Raw genomic sequence first — 21,383 nt, 5'->3', positions numbered from 1 at the left:
AGTCTGAGCAGGGAAAGCAGGAAATACCATTCAGAGAGTTACAGGCCTTTTCAGAATTTTCAATTCTGTCAGCTCCTGGTTGCTAGAGTCTAACCTTCCATTTCCTTGAAGCTCACCATGAAGTTTTGAATGAAGTACAGTTGATGCTTGAACAACATGTTTGAACCACGTTTGTCCACATATATGCAAATTTTTATCAGTAGTAAATGGTGCTTGTTTGCATTCTTGGACGTGGAACCACGGATGGGAGGAACCATGAATATGGAGGGATGGCTATAAGTTATATATGGATTTTTGATGACACTTGAGGATGTACCTTTAAACAACCCTGGGTTGTTTAAGGATCAAGTCTACTACTCAGTTAAGACACACGAGTGGTTTTGCTGTTTTCCTAGGATCTAGTTAGAGGCAATGGCACCCCACTCCAGTACTCTTGCCTGGAAAACCCCATGGATGGAGGAGCCTGGTAGGCTGCAGTCCATGGGGTTGCTAAGAGTCAGACACGACTGAGCGACTTCACTTTCACTTTTCACTTTCATGCACTGGAGAAGGAAATGGCAACCCACTCCAGTGTTGTGGGCTGCTGTCTATGGGGTCGCACAGAGTCAGACACGACTGAAGTGACTTAGCAGCAGCAGCAGCAGCAGCAGAATAAAAAACAGATCCAGAAGGTCAGATGGGTGTGTGTTTACTTCAAGAAGGTCCTTACTTCTGTGCAGTGTTGGTAAGAACCAAAGTACTTGGATTTAGATCTTGGATCTGGCTCCTACCAGACGTATGACCGTGGACAAGATACTTAAATGCTGTGGCCTGAATTCCTTCTTTTTAGGAAAAAGCGTCTGCCTTGGGTAGTGTAAGGATTAAATGAGATAATAGATGTTAAGTGCTGAGGGCAATGCCTGGCATATAGCACATGCTAATTAAATATTAGCTTCCCTTACATTTTAGAAAACGGGATTTTAAAGATTAAAATGAATAATATGATCAGGAACTATTTTAGGATGAGCAAGAAAACCATCTTTTTCAGTTGATTACAGAAATATTTCCATTGTAGGAAAATTAGAAATTCATATACGCAAACTAATTCACAATCTCACTCTCCTTCCAAGTTTTCATATGCATCGTCATACATATGTGCATATGGAAATACATTCCACATACATTATGCATTCAATAAATATATACAAAACAGTAATGGAAATATGGTACACTGTTTTAGACACTTTTCTAGTCAGATTGCTACACTTTAATGGCTGAATAGCATTATAGTATATGAATATGCTTCATTTTCTAAAACCAATAGTCTGTTAGGTCACATTTAGGTTATTTCCAAGTTTCACTCAAATAATGCTTGGGTAAGCATTCTTCTAGCTAAATTGTGCATATTATCTATTCCCTTAGGATAAATTCCTGGAAGTAAATTGCTCGATCAAAAATATGCATATTTTAAAGCATTTTCCCTTTTCTCATTTTAAAAAACTGATAAAATATAAAGCTGATTACAGAAAGGAATGTTTATAAGTAAAAATTAATCTTATACTCCTTTATATCTCTGTTTTCATTGATAACTACTGTTTGTTGTATGTTTTCTGTGTGGATTATTTTCTCCTTTTAATGAAAGTGAGATCAGCCTCTCAGATTATTGTCATTTGCTTTTTATTCCACTTACTCATACCTCAATATGGATGTCTTTCCACATCAACACACAAAGATCTAATTTTCTCATTGTGAGTTGCAGATTATGATTAAGCAATTCTCCTATTGAAGAACATGAATACTGCTTCAAATAGTTTTGCTATTATAAATACTGCTGCAATTAACATTTGGAAATCTTTTGATAAGTATTCCCAACTTGTTCTCCAGCAGTTACCATTTTTGCATTCCCACCGGCGCTGGGACTGGTTCCCTTTGCCCATACCATCAATGAGCGTTATTTTTGATCTTGTGCCAATCTAAAAGGCAAAAAGTGGTATCTTGTTGTTTTAATTTGCATTTCTTTGATTACTAATTAGATTGAACTTTCTCATATGTTCATTGGGCAATTTGCATTTCTTCTTTTGTGAAATGCCTGCCTGTGTCTTTAATGTACTCTTCCACTGAAGTGTTTCTTTTCTTGATTAAATAGATTATTTAACTGTCGTATGTTGCAAATATTTCTTCCCAGTTGGATTTTGTTTATGACTTCTATTTATGGGTCTTTAGGACCTTATTGGCATTGAATAACCTTTATGTTATGCATCTCAGTCTCTGTCTGCCTTTATTGCCATACTATGGCTTTACTAGTTTATGGTTATATAAAGTTCTTTGTAATCTAGAAATACTGGTGTATATCATGAAACAGAGATCTAGTTTTTCTTTTCTTTTTTAAAGATGAACCAGTTCTAAATCATCTTTTACTAAATATTCCTCACTGATTTTGGATACTACCATTATCACATTTGTGACTTTTAAAATATATGCAAATATTTCTTTGGACCATTCATTTATCTATTTCTAGATGTTTTAATTATTATAACTTTATATTACCTGGCTGGTGTGTACTTCTCCTCATTACTATTAAAACATTTTTCTTCATTATTTATTCCAAGGAAATTTACAAATCATTTGATAAGGTTCCTTGCTCCTTACATCAAAGAAAATACCATTTAGATTTTGACTGGAATTGCATTATAAGTAATTAATAATGAGAATACTAGCATAAAAATAATGTAGTCTTGGAACTTGATATGCCTTCATTTGTCTCTCAATTTATTTTGTACGGCCTTTTCTACCCAAACAAGTCCAGGATCATTTTGATAAATTTGTTCCTAGATAATAATTTGCATGGGGTCTCTTTATCCCCAATATTCTTTCTTTCTAGCTATTGATATATTTGTAACCAGCTTCCTTATTGGCTATTCTTATTCGTTCTAATGATTTCAAATAGATTCTCTGGGGTTTTTTGAATATATTGTGATACTGTCTATAAATAGCACAGTTCCATCTCTCCCTCTAGCCCTTCCACCATCAGTTGTTTTTATTTAATTTTCCTTGTGTATGATAGTGACCAGAATGTTGAGAATGGTAAGAGTAATATTAGGTATTCTTGCCCTGTTTCCATAAATTCTACTGAGTTGGATCTTGGTTGTTGTTTCAGTATCTTTAAATTTGCAATTACAAGAGATTTTAAATAGGAATAGTCATTGAATTGTTTACTGCCAAAGTAAAGTACACATGGCAAGGAATTCAGACTATAATATAGGACTTGTGAAAAAAATATATTTCATCCTTTTCATTTTTTTCCCCTCAGTGATCCTTGCCTCCCTTCCTACCTGACCCCTTTGGAGGTCTTATTTGTTGTATGTTTGATTACATAAAAATTAATGTGAGACACAAGCTTATAATGAATATTATAAGATTGTTCTCACTTGCTCAGTTGTATCAGACTCTTTGCTAACCCATGGACTATAGCCGACCAGGCTCCTCTGTCTATGGGATTTCCCAGGCAAGAATACTGGAGTGGGTTGCTATACCCTTCTCCAGGGGATCTTTCGAACCCAGGGATTGAACCCTTGTCTCCTGCATAGCAGGCAGATTCTTTACCATCTGAGCCACCAGGGAAGCAAGTTTAGGCAATATACATACCAAAATTGGAATACCAGACCATCTTACCTGCCTCCTGAGAAACATGTATGCAGGTCAATAAGCAATGGTTAGAACTGAACATGGAACAACAGACAGGTTCCAAATTGGAAAAGGAGTACGTCAAGGCTGTATATTGTCAGCCTGCTTGTTTAACTTATATCAGAGTACATCATGCAAAATACCAGGCTGGATGAAGCATAGGCTGGAATCAAGATTGCTGGGAGAAATATCAATAACCTCAGATATGCAGTTGATGCCACCCTAATGGCAGAAAGCAAAGAGGAATGAAAGAGCCTTTTGGTGAAAGTGAAAGAGGAGAGTGAAAAAGCTGGCTTAAAACTCAACATTCACAAAACAAAGATCATGGCATCTGGTCCCATCACTTCAAGGCAAATAGATGGGGAAACAATGGTAACAGTGACAGACTATTTTTTGGGGCTCCAAAATCACTTCAGATGGTGACTGAAGCTATGAAATTAAAAGACACTTGTTTCTTGGAAGAAAAGCTATGATCAACATAGACAGCATATTAAAAAGCAGAGATATTACTTTGCCAACAAAGGTCTGTCTAGTCAAGGCTATGGTTTTTCCAGTAGTCGTGTATGGATGTAAGAATTGGACCATAAAGAAAGCTGAGTGCCAAAGAATTGATGCTCTTGAACTGTGGTATTGGAGAAGACTCTTAGCTATTTGGACTGCAAGGAGATCCAACCAGTCAGTCCTAAAGGAAATCAGTCCTGAATATTCATTGGAAGGACTAATGCTGAAGCTCCAATACTTTGGCCACCTGATGTGAAGAACTGACTCATTGGAAAAGACCCTGATGATGGGAAAGATTGAAGGCGGGAGGAGAAGGGGACGACAGAGGATGAGATGGTTGGATGGCGTCACAGACTCGATGCACATGAGTTTGAGCAAGCTCCAGGAATTGGTGATGGACAGGGAATCCTGTCGTGCTGCAGTCCATGGGGGTCACAAAGAGTGGGACACAATTGAGTGACTGAACTGAAGCAAAAGATGGAATTTTATATCTTGCCTGTAGGAGGAATGTTAGGCAGCTAGTAATTATCCATTCTGCACAAATATATAAATAAATTCTAAATCTGCATTTATGTAATATTCTAATTTTATGTTAAATGTAATATTCAATAAGATCTAAATTTTAGGGGAAAAAACTTCTAAGCATAATATTTTTCTCTCCAGTGCAATTATTAAAAAGGAAAGCACATTTCTATTATTTCCTCTACCTTAGTTCAAGCCTCGTAGACTGGTTTCCACTCCTCCAATGTCTCATTCGTGTTTTCTAATCTTTATCCTGATGACATAATCATCTTTGCTAAACTAAATTGCAGTGTTACGGTGAAAAATGTACAGCACCTTGGGATCAATGCACAATGAGCAAACTCCCGAGTGTAGCATGAAGATTTGTCATGGACTCATGATAAATCTGGACTCAGACTTCCTCTTTTGCACCTTTTTGGGAGCCTTCCCAACTTCAGTTCAGGTGTCCTCAGCCTTTAGGAGAAGGGGGTCCCACCACATCCCCTGGGAAGGGTCTTGATTAAGAGAGTAAGTGTTCCAGGTGAAGCATTAGGACAATGAATAACAAAAAGTTTTAATCTTTGTTCAGGATTAAAACATGTTGAATCTCTCATATATGCACACCTTTTCCTCTCCCACTAGATTTGAATAAAGAACCAAGTTCAAATTCACTGGCAACCATTGTACAATGATGGAAAGGACCATATTTAAGATGAAGCCAAGGTTCATGAAAGAAATACCAAAATACAGTGGGCACAGCACACACTGACACGTGTGCTTGTATGTGCTGCTAACTTCTGTCTACTCTCACTCTTCCGCTGCACACAGAAATTCATTGTTTGCCTTCTCATCACCGACTTGATGGACATGAGTTTGAGTGAACTCCGGGAGTTGGTGATGGACAGGGAGGCCTGGCGTGCTGCAGTTCATGGGGTCGCAAAGAGTCGGACACAACTGAGTGACTGAACTGAACTCTGTAAAAGTGTCCAGTTCAAATTCTTTTCCTGGGTTTTCTGATAAAAATTCATATGACCCTCTGAGACACCAGAATTCTTTTATGTATATCCCAATTATATCTACTTTAAATATCTATTTTAATCCCAATAAATAATGGCCACTCAGGAGCAGGTAGTAGAACTTCTCTCTCTTGCATTCTGCATAGTGTTTAACACAAAGCTTTCAACAGAAGTTTCTTGAACTGAATGATATATAGTAATAGCCATGTTAAACTGTTTTGGATACTAAATCAATGAAACAAAATAATTCAGTGTATTTATCTCACTTTTCATTGACTCCTAACGTGAATTTCAAACTTTTCCTTCTGCTAATCCTTAAAAATCTTCAGGGAAAGAAACACAAGGTCTGAATCATTTCTTTTTCTTATAAACCACCTTCAAGGAAGCCAAAAGCCACAAAGATCAAAGGTTAATTCCTTCACTATAATTTTGTTTTGATTCAGAACCTTCGTTGCAGTAGATGCCTTTTCGGGTATCTCCCACAAAGATTATTGTTATTCTTCTTTAATTTCCTTCTATTTCATCCATCAAGTCATGAGATATAGGTTTATAAACAACAACAACAACAGCATAGTGAGATTCAGGTGGATCTTTCTTTTTAGATTGGCAGGAATTCATTGTTTTCTACTCACAGTAATCTCACCATTTCCTTTTTGCACATGCATCTCTACCAAAAATGTACATTTTCTTTCCCTTTCATTTTGCCTTCAACAGCCTGTCTTAAACTCACTTCTGTTAGTGAATCCTTTTCTTTCCATTACTTCACTCTGTCCCTGTAAGTAACAGGAAGCCTCTTGCATGATACTAATTTATTATTACTGAAATGTTGCTTTGTTTTTGTTCCTGGAATTCTTCATGCATTGAATATGTGTGGCAGGGACTCTCTTCCATTTTTTTCTATCTATGGGATAATGGACCTAATTTTTCTTTTTTTCCCTCCCCATCTCATATAGGACTTGACATAAAGCATAATCAGATGATAAATATTTTTGAGTTTTTTCACTATTTATTATTCATACATATAAGAATATAAACACAATGGTTTTGACTTGAAATTTTAATTTCTTTTCAGGTGATTCCAAGTATGATTTTCTACATAAAGAAGAATTTGTTGAACTCAAGGACATATTCTCTGTCAAACTGAAACGGCGTTATTCAATTAAACAGCAGGGAAGTGGTACTTTATTAGGAATCACTCTCTTCATATGTTTGAAAACGGAAAAAAATAAATTAAAGGATTCTACACTTGATCTTATTAATTTAAGTGAAGACCACTGTGACATATGGTTTAGACAGTTCAAGAAAATTTTGGCAGGTAAGTACTCCTTATGGAAATTTTTAATGAGTCTCGTTTCCTTGATGTAGGTTATTAATCTAAACATGGTATCATATTTATCAATAACCCTTAATTATATTGAGGTTGTTTGTTTCTATTTTGGACTTCCCTGGTGGCTCAGATGGTAAAGCGTCTGTCTACAGTGCGGGAGACCTGGGTTTGATCCCTGGGTCAGGAAGATTCCCAGGAGAAGGCAATGGCAACCCACTCCAGTACTCTTGCCTGGAAAATCCCATGGATGGAGGAGCTTGGTGCAGGCTACTATCTATTTCTAGTCTGTTAAATGTTCTTAGCATGAAAGGTGTTGAATTTGGTCACATGCTTTTTCTACATTAATTGAAACAATCATATAACTTTTTCTTTTCATTCTGTTAATGTGGTGTTCTACACTGATTTTTAATAGGTTGAACCATCCTTGCATTCCAGCAATAAATCCCAAATAGTCATAGTATATAATTCTTTTCATATTTTACTGAATTTGGCCTGCTAGTATTTTAACATTACTATTCATTAGGGATATTTGTGTGTAGTTTTTATTTTTCTGCTTTTAGTATCTTTCTGACTTTAATATCAAGGTAGTACTGACCTTATAGAATGACTTAGGAAGTAAGCGTTGAATGACTGCTTCCATGAAGAAGCTTTGATAATCTGAAGTAAAACAGTTCTTAAATAATATTGTTCTCTTGGAAGCTGCTTTTAAAATGATATTTGTTTTTCTATTAGTGTTTCTTTTGAGCTTATATTAGAATTTATTTTTCTTGTACCTACACATTGATAGCAAGAGAATATATATACTGGATGACTTAAGAGTAACAGTTTTTATTAATTTAAATATAATTGATTTACAATATTGTGTTTCAGGTATACAGCAAAGTGATTTAGTTTTATATGTGTGTATGTGTGTGTATATATTTTCCTATTGTTTTCCATTGTTGGTTATTACAAGATCCTGAATATAGTTCCCTGTGAAATATAATAAATTACTGTTTAGTTTATATATGTTAGTGTGCATCTATTAATCCCATACTCCTGATTTATCCCTCCCCCTTCCCCTTTGGACCCTGTGTTTCTATTTTTTAAGTAAGTTCATTTGTCCACTTTTTAGATTCCATATAATAAGTAATATCATATGGTATTTGTTTTTCTCTTCACTTAGTATGACAATCTCTAGGTCTATTCATGATGCTGCAAGTGGCATTATTTCATTCTTTTTTAATGGCTGAATAGTATTCCATTACAAACATATACATATATAAATATACACACATTTACATATATGTGTCTGTGTATATATACATACATATATATGTATGTATATACACCCAGGTAGCACTAGTAATAAACAATCTGCCTGTCAGTGCAGGAAACTTAAGAGACTCAGATTTGATCCCTGGGTTAGGAAGATCCCCTGGAGGTGGGCATGGCAACCCACTCCAATATTCTTGCCTGGAGAATCCCATGGACAGAGGAGCCTGGTGTGCTACAGTCCATAGCATCACAAAGAGTTGGACACGACTGAAGTTAGGATGCACACACACACACACACACATCCCCGCACAACCCATGTCTTCTTTATCCCTTCGTCTGTTGATGGGCCCTGAGGTTGCTTCTGTGTCTTGGCTATTGTATGCAGTGCCTCCGTGAACACTGGGGTGCGTGTACCTTTTTCTGGATGTATGCCCAGGAGTGGGATTGCTGGATTAGACAGTAACTCTGTGTTTAGTTTTTTTAATGAACTTCTATATTGTTCTTCATAATGGCTGCACCAATTTACATTCCCACCAACAGTGTAGGAGGGTTCTTGTTTCAACACACCCTCTCCAGCATATATTTGTAGAGTTTTTGATGATGGCCATTCTGACCTGTGTGAGGTGATACCTCATTGTAGTTTTCTATTGCTCAAGTAATTAATGATATTGAGCATCTTTTCATTTGCCTGTTGGCTATCTGTATGTCTTCTCTGGAGAAAAGTCTGTTCAGGTCTCGTGCCTATTTTTTGAAAGTATTGTTTTGTGAAATTGAGTTGTATGGACTGTTTGTACATTTTTGCAACTCTCTCCCAGTCTGTAGTTTGTCTTTTTGTTTTGTTTATGGTTTCCTTTGGTGTGCAAAATCTCATAAGTTTCAGTAGGTCTCATTGTTTATTTTTGCTTTTATTTATTTTACCTTGAGAGACTGACTTTAGAAAACAGTGCAATTTGTGCCACAGAATGTTTTGCTTATCTGCTATTCTAGGAGTTTTGTGGTGTTGTGTCTTATATTTAAGTCTTTAAGCTGTTTTGAACTGAATTAAATTTTTGTATATGGTGTAAGGGAGTGTTCTAACTTCATTGATTTATATGCGGTCATCTAATAAGAATAACATTTTTTTTAAGATAATTTAAATTGTTTATACTTCAGGGTAGCTTTTCCTAAAGGTAATATCCAGAGAAAAGAGAATATTTTCTAGAATGTTTCCTTATGAATTCAGTGTATCTTAAATTTTTGAACGATATTTATACTTTATATATTAAATAAAGTATACATGAATATACATATGAAGTTGGACTATAAAGAAAGCTAAGTGCCAAATAATTGATGCTTTTGAACTGTGGTATTGGAGAAGTCTCTTGAGAGTTCCTTGGACTGCAAAGAGATCCAACCAGTCCATCCTGAAGGAAATCAGTCATGAATATTAATTGGAAGGACTGATGCTGAAACTGAAACTCCAAAACTTTGGCCACCTGATGCGAAGAACTGACTCATTAGAAAAGACCCTGATGCTGGGAAAGATTGAGGGCAGGAGGAGAAGGGGACAACAGAGGATGAGTTCGTTGGATGGCATCACTGACTCAATGGACATGAGTTTGAGTAAACTCCGGGAGTAGATGATGGACAGGGAGGCCTGGCGTGTTGCAGTCCATGGGGTCACAATGAGTCAGACATGACTGACCGACTGAACTGAATATATAAAGCACATTAGATTTCTGAAAGTATCTAGTCAAACTGAGTTTTAGGATTTTTTTCTCACAGACTTATAAATCTTGTTTTCTTCTTTTTTTGGCCATTTTTTCCTATTTCCCAGGTTAACTAGGGTAGAGGCAGCTGTTGTTGATGCACAGCTTGGGGTGGAGATGTTTCAGGATAGATCTGGGTGCCAGACAAAGAGCAGGCACATGGTGATGTTAAGTTTTCAGGCCAGAAATCATTGATCGAGAAGACTGAGGACCCAAGTTGGTCAAGTGCAGCCAGCTGATATGGTTGTACGTATAGAAGATGGGTTGAAGTGACCTATTAGAACCATGAGACCTGTTACTAAATGGTCTGTTCAAGTGTAAGGAAACCTGATTAAGAAAACAGGAAACTACAGAGGCCAAAGTTTGGTCCATCTCTCTAGAAACATAATGTATATATATACATATCTATTTATATAGAGAGAGACTGAGGGAGGAGATATATATATATGTGTGTGTGTGTGTGTGTGTGTGTGTGTGTGTATTCAGTTCAGTCACTCAGTCGTGTCTGACTCTTTGTGACCCCATGAATCACAGCACACCAGGCCTCCCTGTCCATCACAAACTCCCGGAGTTCACTCAGACTCACATCCATCGAGTCAGTGATGCCATCCAGCCATCTCATCCTCTATCATCCCCTTCTCCTCCTGCCCCTAATCCCTCCGAGCATTAGGGTCTTTTCCAGTGAGTCAACTCTTCGCATGAAGTAGCCAAAGTATTGGACTTTCAGCTTTAGCATCAGTCCTTCCAAGAACACCCAGGACTGATCTCCTTTAGAATGGACTGGTTGGATCTCCTTGCAGTCCAAGGGACTCTCAAGAGTCTTATCCAATACCACAGTTCAAAAGCATCAATTCTTCAGCTCTCAGCTTTCTTTATAGTCCAACTCTTGCATCCATACATGACCACTGGAAAAACCATAGCCTTGACTAGACGGACCTTTGTTGGCAAAGTAATGTCTCTGCTTTTGAATATGCTGTCTAGGTTGGTCATAACTTTCCTTCCAAGGAGTAAGCGTCTTTTAATTTCATGGCTGCAGTCACCATCTGCAGTGATTTTGGAGCCCCCAAAAATAAAGTCTGACACTGTTTCCACTGTTTTCCCATCTATTTCCCATGATGTGATGGGACCGGATGCCATGATCTTCGTTTTCTGAATGTTGAGCTTTAGGCCAACTTTTTCACTCTCTACTTTCACTTTCAGCAAGAGGCTTTTTAGTTCCTCTTCACTTTCTGCCATAAGGGTGGTGTCTTCTGCATATCTGAGGTTATTGATATTTCTCCGGTCAGTCTTGATTCCAGCTTGTGTTTCTTCCAGCCCAGGGTTCCTCATGATGTACTCTGCATATAAGTTAAATAAGCAGGGTGACAATATACAGCCTTGACATGCTCCTTTTCCTATTTGGAACCAGTCTGTTGTCCATGTCCAGTTCTAACTGTTGCTTCCTGACTTGCATACAGGTTTCTCAAGAGGCAGGTCAGGTGGTCTGGTATTCCCATCTCTTGAAGAATTTTCCACAGTTTATTGTGATCCACACAGTCAAAGGCTTTGGCATAGTCAATATAGAAGAAATAGATGTTTTTCTGGAACTCTCTTGCTTTTTCCATGATCCAGTGGATGTTGGCAATTTGATCTCTGGTTCCTCTGCCTTTTCTAAAACCAGCTTGAACATCTGGAAGTTCATGGTTCACGTATTGCTGAAGCCTGGCTTGGAGAATTTTGAGCATTACTTTACTAGCTTGTGAGATGAGTGCAATTGTGTGGTAGTTTGAGCATTCTTTGGCATTGCCTTTCTTTGGGACTGGAATGAAAACTGACCTTTTTCAGTCCTGTGGCCACTGCTGAGTTTTCCAAATCTGCTGGCATATTGAGTGTAGCACTTTCACAGCATCATCTTTCAGGATTTTAAATAGCTCAACTGGAATTCCATCACCTGCACTAGCGTTGTTCCAAGTGATGCTTCGTAAGGCCCACTTGACTTCACCAGGATGTCTGGCTCTAGGTGGGTGATCACACCATCGTGATTATCTTGGCCGTGAACATCTTTTTTGTATAGTTATTCTGTGTATTCTTGCCACCTCTTCTTAATATCTTCTGCTTCTGTTAGGTCCATACCATTTCTGTCCTTTATCGAACCCATCCTTGCATGAAATTTTCCCTTGGTATCTCTAATTTTCTTGAAGAGATGTCTAGTCTTTCCCATTGTGTTGTTTTCCTCTATTTCTTTGCATTGATCGCTGAGGAAGGCTTTCTTATCTCTCCTTGCTATTCTTCGGTACTCTGCATTCAGATGCTTATATCTTTCCTTTGCTCCTTTGCTTTTCGCTTCTCTTCTTTTCACAGCTATTTGTAAGGCCTCCCCAGACAGCCATTTTGCCTTTTTGCATTTCTTTTCCATGGGGATGGTCTTGATCTCTGTCTCCTGTACAATGTCACGAACCTCATTCAGTAGTTCATCAGGCACTCTTATCTATCAGATCTAGGCCCTTACATCTATTTCTCTCTTCCACTGTATAATCATAAGGGATTTGATTTAGGTCATACCTGAATGGTCTAGTGGTTTTCCCTACTTTCTTCAATTTAAGTCTGAATTTGGCAATAGGAGTTCATGATTTGGGCCACAGTCAGCTCCCATTCAATATCACGGTAATCCAAGTCTATGCCCCAACCAGTAACGCTGAAGAAGCTGAAGTTGAACAGTTCTATGAAGACCTACAAGACCTTTTAGAACTAACACCCCCCAAAGATGTCCTTTTCATTACAGGGGACTGGAATGCAAAAGTAGGAAGTCAAGAAACACCTTGGGTAACAGGCAAATTTGGCCTTGGAATACAGAATGAAGCAAGGCAAAGGCTAATAGAGTTTTGCCAAGAGAATGCACTGGTCATAGCAAACACCCCCTTCCAACAACACAAGAGAAGACTCTACACATGGACATCACCAGATGGTCAACACCGAAATCAGATTGATTATATTCTTTGCAGCCAAATATGGAGAGGCTGTATACAGTCAGCAAAAACCAGACCGGGAGTGGACTGTGGCTCAGATCATGAACTCCTTATTGCCAAATTCAGACTTATATACATTTAACTAAAAGCATTCCACTTTAACAGTGGGTCTTTTACAGCATTTTTATTTTAAATTCATTTGAGAAGAGATAAAAAGAAGTTAAATGAAAATGAAAACTTAATTGAATTAAATTTCCCTTACATGGGCAGGTGTTCATGGGACTTGCATAGTCTATAAAATAGGAATGGGTCATTTGTTCAGGAGAGTCAAAGCTCTTCCTTGAACTGAAGGTCTTGAAGAAATCTTCTTCCCTGGGGCTTGTGAAAGGTGGCTGAGTGATATGAGAGACAACTTCCGCAATGTATCTCATCCATAAAAACCAGCAGCAAGCAAGCAGGGGGCATCCCAACAGAGCTCAGTTTAGTAAAAGCAATTTTATTAAGGAAAAGGAACTTGTCCAAACACACACACCCCACAGAAATACTATCCAAATATTTGTTCAGCTTAATGAGTAATGTTTTGGTTTGATCCAGAATTAAAATCTAAGCTAATTAGAGAGAGGAATAAACTACATATTTCTTAGGCTATCATCCTTTGAAAATATTACTTTTTGTATCATTGACTTTGATAACTTTTGGAGTTAGTGAAATACATGAGATCATATTCTTTGGCATTGTCCCGGAGGACAGAGCAATTTTGCTGATGAGCAAATAGATTGACTTTTGAAATCAACCAGTGCAAACACAACAGAGTTGAAATCATCTAGTAAAAATAAAGGAACTGAATCAAGGTGATTTGAATGAATGACTGTTAACCATTTCTGCCCCTGAGTCATCTCAGTAGCTCCTTTAGGAGAAGCCAACTACTATCTCCAAGCCCCAGGAAGACAGTCCTGGGTCAGCTTCGTTATGCAACAGATGCACTCTTAAGGCTCCAAAGCTCTCTACCAAATGCTGCATGATACTGATACTTCCTTTTTTAAGGTTGCAGTCTTAAGACATTTTTCTTGATATTTTCTTCACTTTCAAAGCCATGCAATCCACGGGTTCATAGAAGTGCCTATTGCCTGAGAGTCAAATATTTACAATTGGATCAGGGCTCGTTCTGTAAGTGGAGGTGGTCTGTGTCTTTCCTGGTCTTTCTGGGTTCAGGGTGATTACGTCTTCCTGGTCCTCTTTGGTTCTGATTTCCCCAGAGTTGGGTTTGTTTATGGATTCTCTCTCTGTCTCATGTCCATTGTCCCTATGGTCTACTACATATACTGGGTCAGGTCTGGCAGATGAGTGGTTGTTGGTTTCAAAAAAATTAAAAAAAAGAAAAAAAGTCACCAATTAAGGAATTGTGTTTGAAACGGACCTAACTTAAGTTTGGTGGGTGATAGAACTTTGCATCAAAAAAATATAAATGACTTGAATTTTATATATTACTATTTTAAGTCCAAAAATTGTTTTAAACTAGTTTTGTGCAAAACAGTGGATTTAAATAAAATGCATATTTTGTTTATTTTGAATGTTGTCTTTAATCACCAAATGATTTTTCCTGTCAGTCTTCCCCCCGTGCCCCCCGCCCCAGCTTATTCTTCTACTGAGATAAACACGAAGAAGGTATTAAAACCTAAACTCGCTGACTTTTTAGTCTAATAGTTACAATCTTTAGGATATTTGGATATCAAATGTTATTTTCAAGTGTGGAAATTTATATTTTGAACTGGAGCAATGGATAGGATGTAATGAATTTTTGAAGAAAGAACAAATTGCCAGCACTAAAAAGAGGACAAAACGAACTCTCAATTACTTGAAGTTTTAAGATTTTGACAAAGAGTGACTAGGTTAAAAACCAATACAATATTGTAAAGTAATTAACCTCCAATTAAAATAAATAAATTTATATTAAAAAATTAAAAACAGAATTTCTAAATACAAAAAATGTCTTAGAACTGTTTCTGTTTTTCTATTTTTATGTGAAAGAATTAAGATCTTTTACATTTCAATTCTTTACACAATTGAGCACAGTATCTTTTTTTTATTAATATAGAGAAGTCACCATAACTTTATTGACTACTAGTAAATATAAGTTAATTCATCCAACACATGTTTGGGATCAGGCACTGTGTTCAGTAATGGAAATACAAAAAAGAATGAGATGTAATCCTGTATAGAACACTTTTGCCCTAGGAGACAAACAGGAAAACTTGTATTGTAATAAACATGTTAAGGACCACAATGAAGATATGAAAAAATTAATAGGGATCATAACCATTGAAGAGACACTGATGTATAGAACAGTCTTATGGACTCTGTGGGAGAGGGAGAGGGTGGGAAGATTTGGGAGAATGACATTGAAACATGTAAAATATCATGTAAGAAACGAGTTGCCAGTCCAGGTTCGATGCACGATACTGGATGCTTGGGGCTAGTGCACTGGGACGACCCAGAGGGATGGTATGGGGAGGGAGGAGGGAGGAGGGTTCAGGATGGGGAACACATGTATACTTGTGGCGGATTCACTTTGATATTTGGCAAAACTAATACAATTATGTAAAGTTTAAAAAAAAAAAAAAAAACATTAAGGCTGAAATGCAGTCACCAATAAATCTAATACGTAGTCATTGTGGTGAAAGTCCTTTAACAGTCTTTTCTGCTTTATTTATAGCCGTGATGTGAAGATAAACAGGCACATCTAGTATAGCATGTGTGTACACTAGATACATCAATTTTTATCCAATTAGGGTGTGATCCAGTCTCTGCATATGTGGATTTCCTGCTGCTGCTGCTCCTAGAAATGATGAATTGCAAGCTTCTCTAAACCATGAGCCAACCTCTCCTCTAGCTACTACAATCTACACTTTAAAGTGTATTCATAGGCTTTCTGACAGGTTATCACCCCATACAGGAAGATAAAACAAAGTGCGCTGATATTTAGGACTCCTTGAAACAAAGATTTTCAGCAGTTGCATTGGTTGATCTTCAGTGGAGGACTTAGAATGGTGTGAAAATGAAGTAAAATATTTTTTAAAAAATCTAAAGCTTTATGCTCAAGTAAGTTGGAGAATGCTAATATCATAAACAGTGAAATTGGGACACTGGTTGATTTGAGGGAAAAACATTCTGTTTGACACATTTGGCATATATGACATCCGTTGGAGATGTTCAACAGGCTGGCAGTTTGAGAGGGATGCGTGAAGAGGTGAAGAAGAGCTGATGTGATGGGAATAGATGAAATATTGTAAAGAGGTAGTACAGAATGTTGGGTAATACTTGTGTATTAAAATAGGCAGAGAAGATAAAAGCCAGAAGTACAAAATAAAAGGAATGGTTAAAAAATAATGAATAGCTCTTTTATCATAGGACTATTGAATTTTATTGTTAGACTTTGCTAATTTACTTGTAATGGTTTTGGTTTTGCTAATTTATTTGTAATGTTTATTACTCCGAGACAATTGACAAAGGTAATTTTAGCCCACATTTGATTGAGTTAGTTCCAATATCATATTTTTCTATTTCATTTCTAAATGCTAATTTCATGAAGTAGGCAAATATGAATGAACCACTTTGATTAAGTAAACTTTGTCCTTGTAATGTAGTCTGCTCTTAGCTTCTATTTAAATAGCTATCCTCAGTTTTTAGGTATGAAAAATGAAGAAAATAGCAAAATTACTTAAATATTTGGCTTTTATTTCTAAGACCAATTTTTCCCAGTTTCCCAAAGATGTCAAATCTATTTTCCATATGATAGTAATTTTGATTTTCAGAGAATTCTTTCCTTAATAGTAAAAACTGGGGCTTCTAAACAATAGTTTGTTTAATATTTGTTTTGTCTTGTGCAAGAAATTAAGGGTGAAACAAATTTTGGGGTATAAAAAAATCCAAACTATATTAATTATATTATCATGAACCAGGTAGAATTATTGTTATCAGGAGAACAGAATGATGTGAAGTTTTATTTGGTTATGCTGTCAAATGATATAAGGAAAAATAAGTTGGAAATTAAGAATATAACAGTTGCGTTGAAATGAATATTTGTTATATGTCAAAAGTATGAACTTCAGACATTTCGTTGTGAACAGTTTGAGCTGACAACACTTGTTTCCTTAGGGACAAATTATTTTCTGCAGACCTTATGTCTGAAGTATGGGTATTTTTCTTTGAAACACCCCCCACAAAAAAAAAGATTTAAGATTTTGGTTTATTAGCAGTTGAGTTGGACATTAAAATTATGCATGTCACTTAAAAAAGTTTTTTTATATTTTTGACTTAAAAAATTTTTTTTGAATATTTTTATTGAAAGGTAGTTGATTTACAAAGTTGTGTTAGTTTCAGGTGTACAGCAAAGTGATTTTTATATATATGTATATATTCTTTTTTTACAGTCTCTTCCATTGTGTGTTATTACAAGATAGTTAGTGTAGTTCCCTGTGCTAGACAGTAGGTCCTTGTTGCTTATCTATTTTTGTATATAGAGTATGTATAATTTAATCCCTTAATCCTAATTTATCCCTATATCCTTTAGTAAGCATAAATTTGTTCTCTATATCTGTAAATCTATTTCTGTTTATAAATACATTCATTTGTATCCTTATTTTTTTTAGATTCCGTGTGTAAATGATGTATTTGTTGTTTTCTGTCCAGCTTGCTTCAAATCAGATCAGATCAGTCGCTCAGTTGTGTCCGACTCTTTGCGACCCCATGAATCACAGCACGCCAGGCCTCCCTGTCCATCACCAACTCCTGGAGTTCACTGAGACTCACGTCCATTGAGTCAGTGATGCCATCCAGCCATCTCATCCTCTGTCGTCCCCTTCTCCTCCTGCCCCCAGTCCCTCCCAGAGTCAGAGTCTTTTCCAAGGAGTCAACTCTTCGCATGAGGTGGCCAAAGTATACTGGAGTTCCTTCCAAAGAAATCCCAGGGCTGATCTCCTTCAGAATGGACTGGTTGGATCTCCTTGCAGTCCAAGGGACTCTCAAGAGTCTTCTCCAACACCACAGTTCAAAAACATCAATTCTTCGGCACTCAGCTTTCTTCACAGTCCAACTCTCACATCCATACACGACCACAGGAAAAACCATAGCCTTAACTAGACAAACCTTTGTTGGCAAAGTAATATCTCTGCTTTTGAATATGCTATCTAGGTTGGTCATAACTTTCCTTCGAAGGAGTAAGCGTCTTTTAATTTCACGGCTGCAGTCACCATCTGCAGTAATTTTGGAGCCCAGAAAAATAAAGTCTGACACTGTTTCCACTGTTTCCCCATCTGTTTCCCATGAAGTGATGGGACTGGATGCCATGATCTTTGTTTTCTGAATGTTGAGCTTTAAGTCAACTTTTTCACTCTCCACTTTCACTTTCATCAAGAGGCTTTTGAGTTCCTCTTCACTTTCTGCCATAAGGGTGGTGTCATCTGCATATCTGAGGTTACTGATATTTCTCCCGGCAATCTTGATTCCAGTTTGTGTTTCTTCCAGCCCAGCGTTTCTCATGATGTACTCTGCATATAAGTTAAATAAGCAGGGTGACAATATACAGCCTTGACGAACTCCTTTTCTTATTTGGAACCAGTCTGTTGTTCCATGTCCAGTTCTAACTGTTGCTTCCTGACCTGCATACAGGTTTCTCAAGAGGCAGGTCAGGTGGTCTGGTATTCCCATCTCTTGAAGAATTTTCCACAGTTTATTGTGATCCACACAGTCAAAGGCTTTGGCATAGTCAATAAAGCAGAAATAGATGTTTTTCTGGAACTCTCTTGCTTTTTCCATGATCCAGCGGATGTTGGCAATTTGATCTCTGGTTCCTCTGCCTTTTCTAAAACCAGCTTGAACATCTGGAAGTTCATGGTTCTCGTATTGCTGAAGCCTGGCTTGGAGAATTTTGAGCATTACTTTACTAGTGTGTGAGATGAGTGCAATTGTGCGGTAGTTTGAGCATTCTTTGGCATTGCCTTTCTTTGGGACTGGAATGAAAACTGACCTTTTCCAGTCCTGTGGCCACTGCTGAGTTTTCCAAATTTGCTGGCGTATTAAGTGTAGCACTTTCACAGCATCATCTTTCAGGATTTGGAATAGCTCAACTGGAATTCCATCACCTCCACTAGCTTTGTTCGTAGTGATGCTTTCTAAGGCCCATTTGACTTCATATTCCAGGATGTCTGGCTCTAGGTCAGTGATTACACCATCGTGATTATCTGGGTTGTGAAGATCTTTTTTGTATAGTTCTTCTGTGTGTTCTTGCCACCTCTTCTTAATATCTTCTGCTTCTGTTAGGTCCATACCATTTCTGTCCTTTATCAAGCTCATCTTTGCGTGAAATGTTCCTTTGGTATCTCTGATTTTCTTGAAGAGATCCCTAGTCTTTCCCATTCTGTTGTTTTCCTCTATTTCTTTGCATTGATCACTGAAGAAGGCTTTCTTATCTCTTCTTGCTATTGTTTGGAACTCTGCATTCAGATGCTTTTATCTTTCCTTTTCTCCTTTGCTTTTCGCTTCTCTTCTTTTCACAGCTATTTGTAAGGCCTCCCCAGACAGCCATTTTGCTTTTTTGCATTTCTTTTCTGTGGGGATGGTCTTGATCCCTGTCTCCTGTACAATGTCATGAACCTCATTCCATAGTTCATCAGGCACTCTATCTATCAGATCTAGGCCCTTAAATCTATTTCTCACTTCCACTGTATAATCATAAGGGATTTGATTTAGGTCATACCTGAATGGTCTAGTGGTTTTCCCTAGTTTCTTCAATTTAAGTCTGAATTTGGCAATAAGGAGTTCATGGTCTGAGCCACAGTCAGCTCCTGGTCTTATTTCTGCTGACTGTATAGAGCTTCTCCATCTTTGGCTGCAAAGAATATAATCAATCTGATTTCGGTAATCTCTAGATACATCCATGTTGCTGCAGATGCCATTATTTCATTCTTTTTATGTCTGTGTAGTATTCCATTCTATATATATATACACCACATCTTCTTTATCCATCCATCTGTTGATGTATGTTGAGGTTGCTCTCATGTCTTGGCTATTACAAATAGTGCTGCTATGAACATTGGGGTGTGCATATCTTTTCCAATTATGGTTTTCTCTAGATATATGTCCAGGAGTAAAGTTTCTGTATCATATTGCCTATTTTTTCAGTTTTTTTCAGGAACCCCATGCTATTTTTCATAGTGGCTATACCAATTTACATTTCTACCAACAGTGTAGGAGGGTTCCTTTTTCTCCACACTCTGCCAGCCTTTGTTATTTGTACACATTTTGATTTTGGCCATCCTGACCAGTTTGATACTTTTTCTGATACTTTATTGTAGTTTTTATTTACATTTCTCTAATAATTAGTGATATTGAGCATAGTTTCATGTGCTTTTTGACCATAGGTATATCTTTTTTGGAGAAACGTCTTTTTAGATGTACCCATTTTTTTAAATGTATTTATTTTTTATTGAAGGATAATTGCTTTACAGAATTTTGCTGTTTTCTGTCAAACCTCAACATGAATCAGCCATATCCCCATCCTTTTGAAACTCCCTCCGGTCTCCGGCCATAGCACCCTGAACACGCCCGATCTCGTCTGAAATTCCCTCCCCTGTCCCTCCCCATCCCACCCCTTTAGGTTGATCCAGAACACCTGTTTGAGTTTCCTGAGCCATAGAGAAAATTCCTGTTGGCTATCTATTTTACATATGGAATGTAAGTTTCCATGTTACTCTTTCCATGCATCTCACCCTCTCCTCCCCTCTCCCCATGTCCATAAGTCTATTCTCTATGTCTATTTCTCCATCATTGCCCTGTAAATAAATTCTTCAGTACCATTTTCTAGATTCCGTGTATAAGTGTTAGAATACAGTATCTTTCTCTTTCTGACTCACTTCACTTGTTCATCCACCTCATTAGAATTGACTCAAATGAGATCCTTTTATGGCTAAGTAATATTCCATTGTGTATTTGTACCACAAGTTCTTTATCCATTCATTTGTTGATGGACATCTAGGTTGCTTCCATGTTCCAGCTATTGAAAATAGTGCTGCAGTGAACAGTGGGATACATGTGTCTCTTTCAATTTTGGTTTCCTCAGGGTATATGCCTAGGAGTGGGATTGTTGGGTCATATGGTGGTTTTATTCCTCATTTTTTAAGGAATCTCCATAACATCTTCCATAATGGCTGTATCAATTTACATTCCCACCAACAGTGTAAGAGCATTCCCTTTTGCACACCCTGTCCAGCATTTGTTGTTTGTAGACTATTTGATGATGGCCATTCTGACCAGTATGAGATGATATCTCCTTGTAGTTTTGCTTTGCATTTCTCTAATAATGAGCAATGTTGAGCATCTTTTCATGTGTTTGTTAACCATCTGTATGTCTTCTTTGGAGAAATGTCTG

At 37.3% G+C, this 21,383-nt stretch overlaps 1 protein-coding gene across 1 annotated transcript in view; it reads left to right on the top strand.

Annotated features, from left to right (window-relative positions):
• The window catches only part of CERKL (CERK like autophagy regulator), a 136,572-nt gene that overhangs the window by 42,569 nt on the left and 72,620 nt on the right, over positions 1-21,383 (top strand). The window contains exon 2 of the mRNA XM_005905943.2: positions 6,754-6,996. Coding sequence (XP_005906005.2) covers positions 6,754-6,996 — 243 coding nt within the window. The remainder of the gene's footprint in view (positions 1-6,753; positions 6,997-21,383) is intronic.

Source organism: Bos mutus, chromosome 2 (genome assembly GCF_027580195.1).
Source record: "Bos mutus isolate GX-2022 chromosome 2, NWIPB_WYAK_1.1, whole genome shotgun sequence".
NCBI lineage: Eukaryota > Metazoa > Chordata > Mammalia > Artiodactyla > Bovidae > Bos > Bos mutus.
Note: the sequence above shows the minus strand (reverse complement) of the source record. Positions and strands in the feature narration are given on the sequence as shown.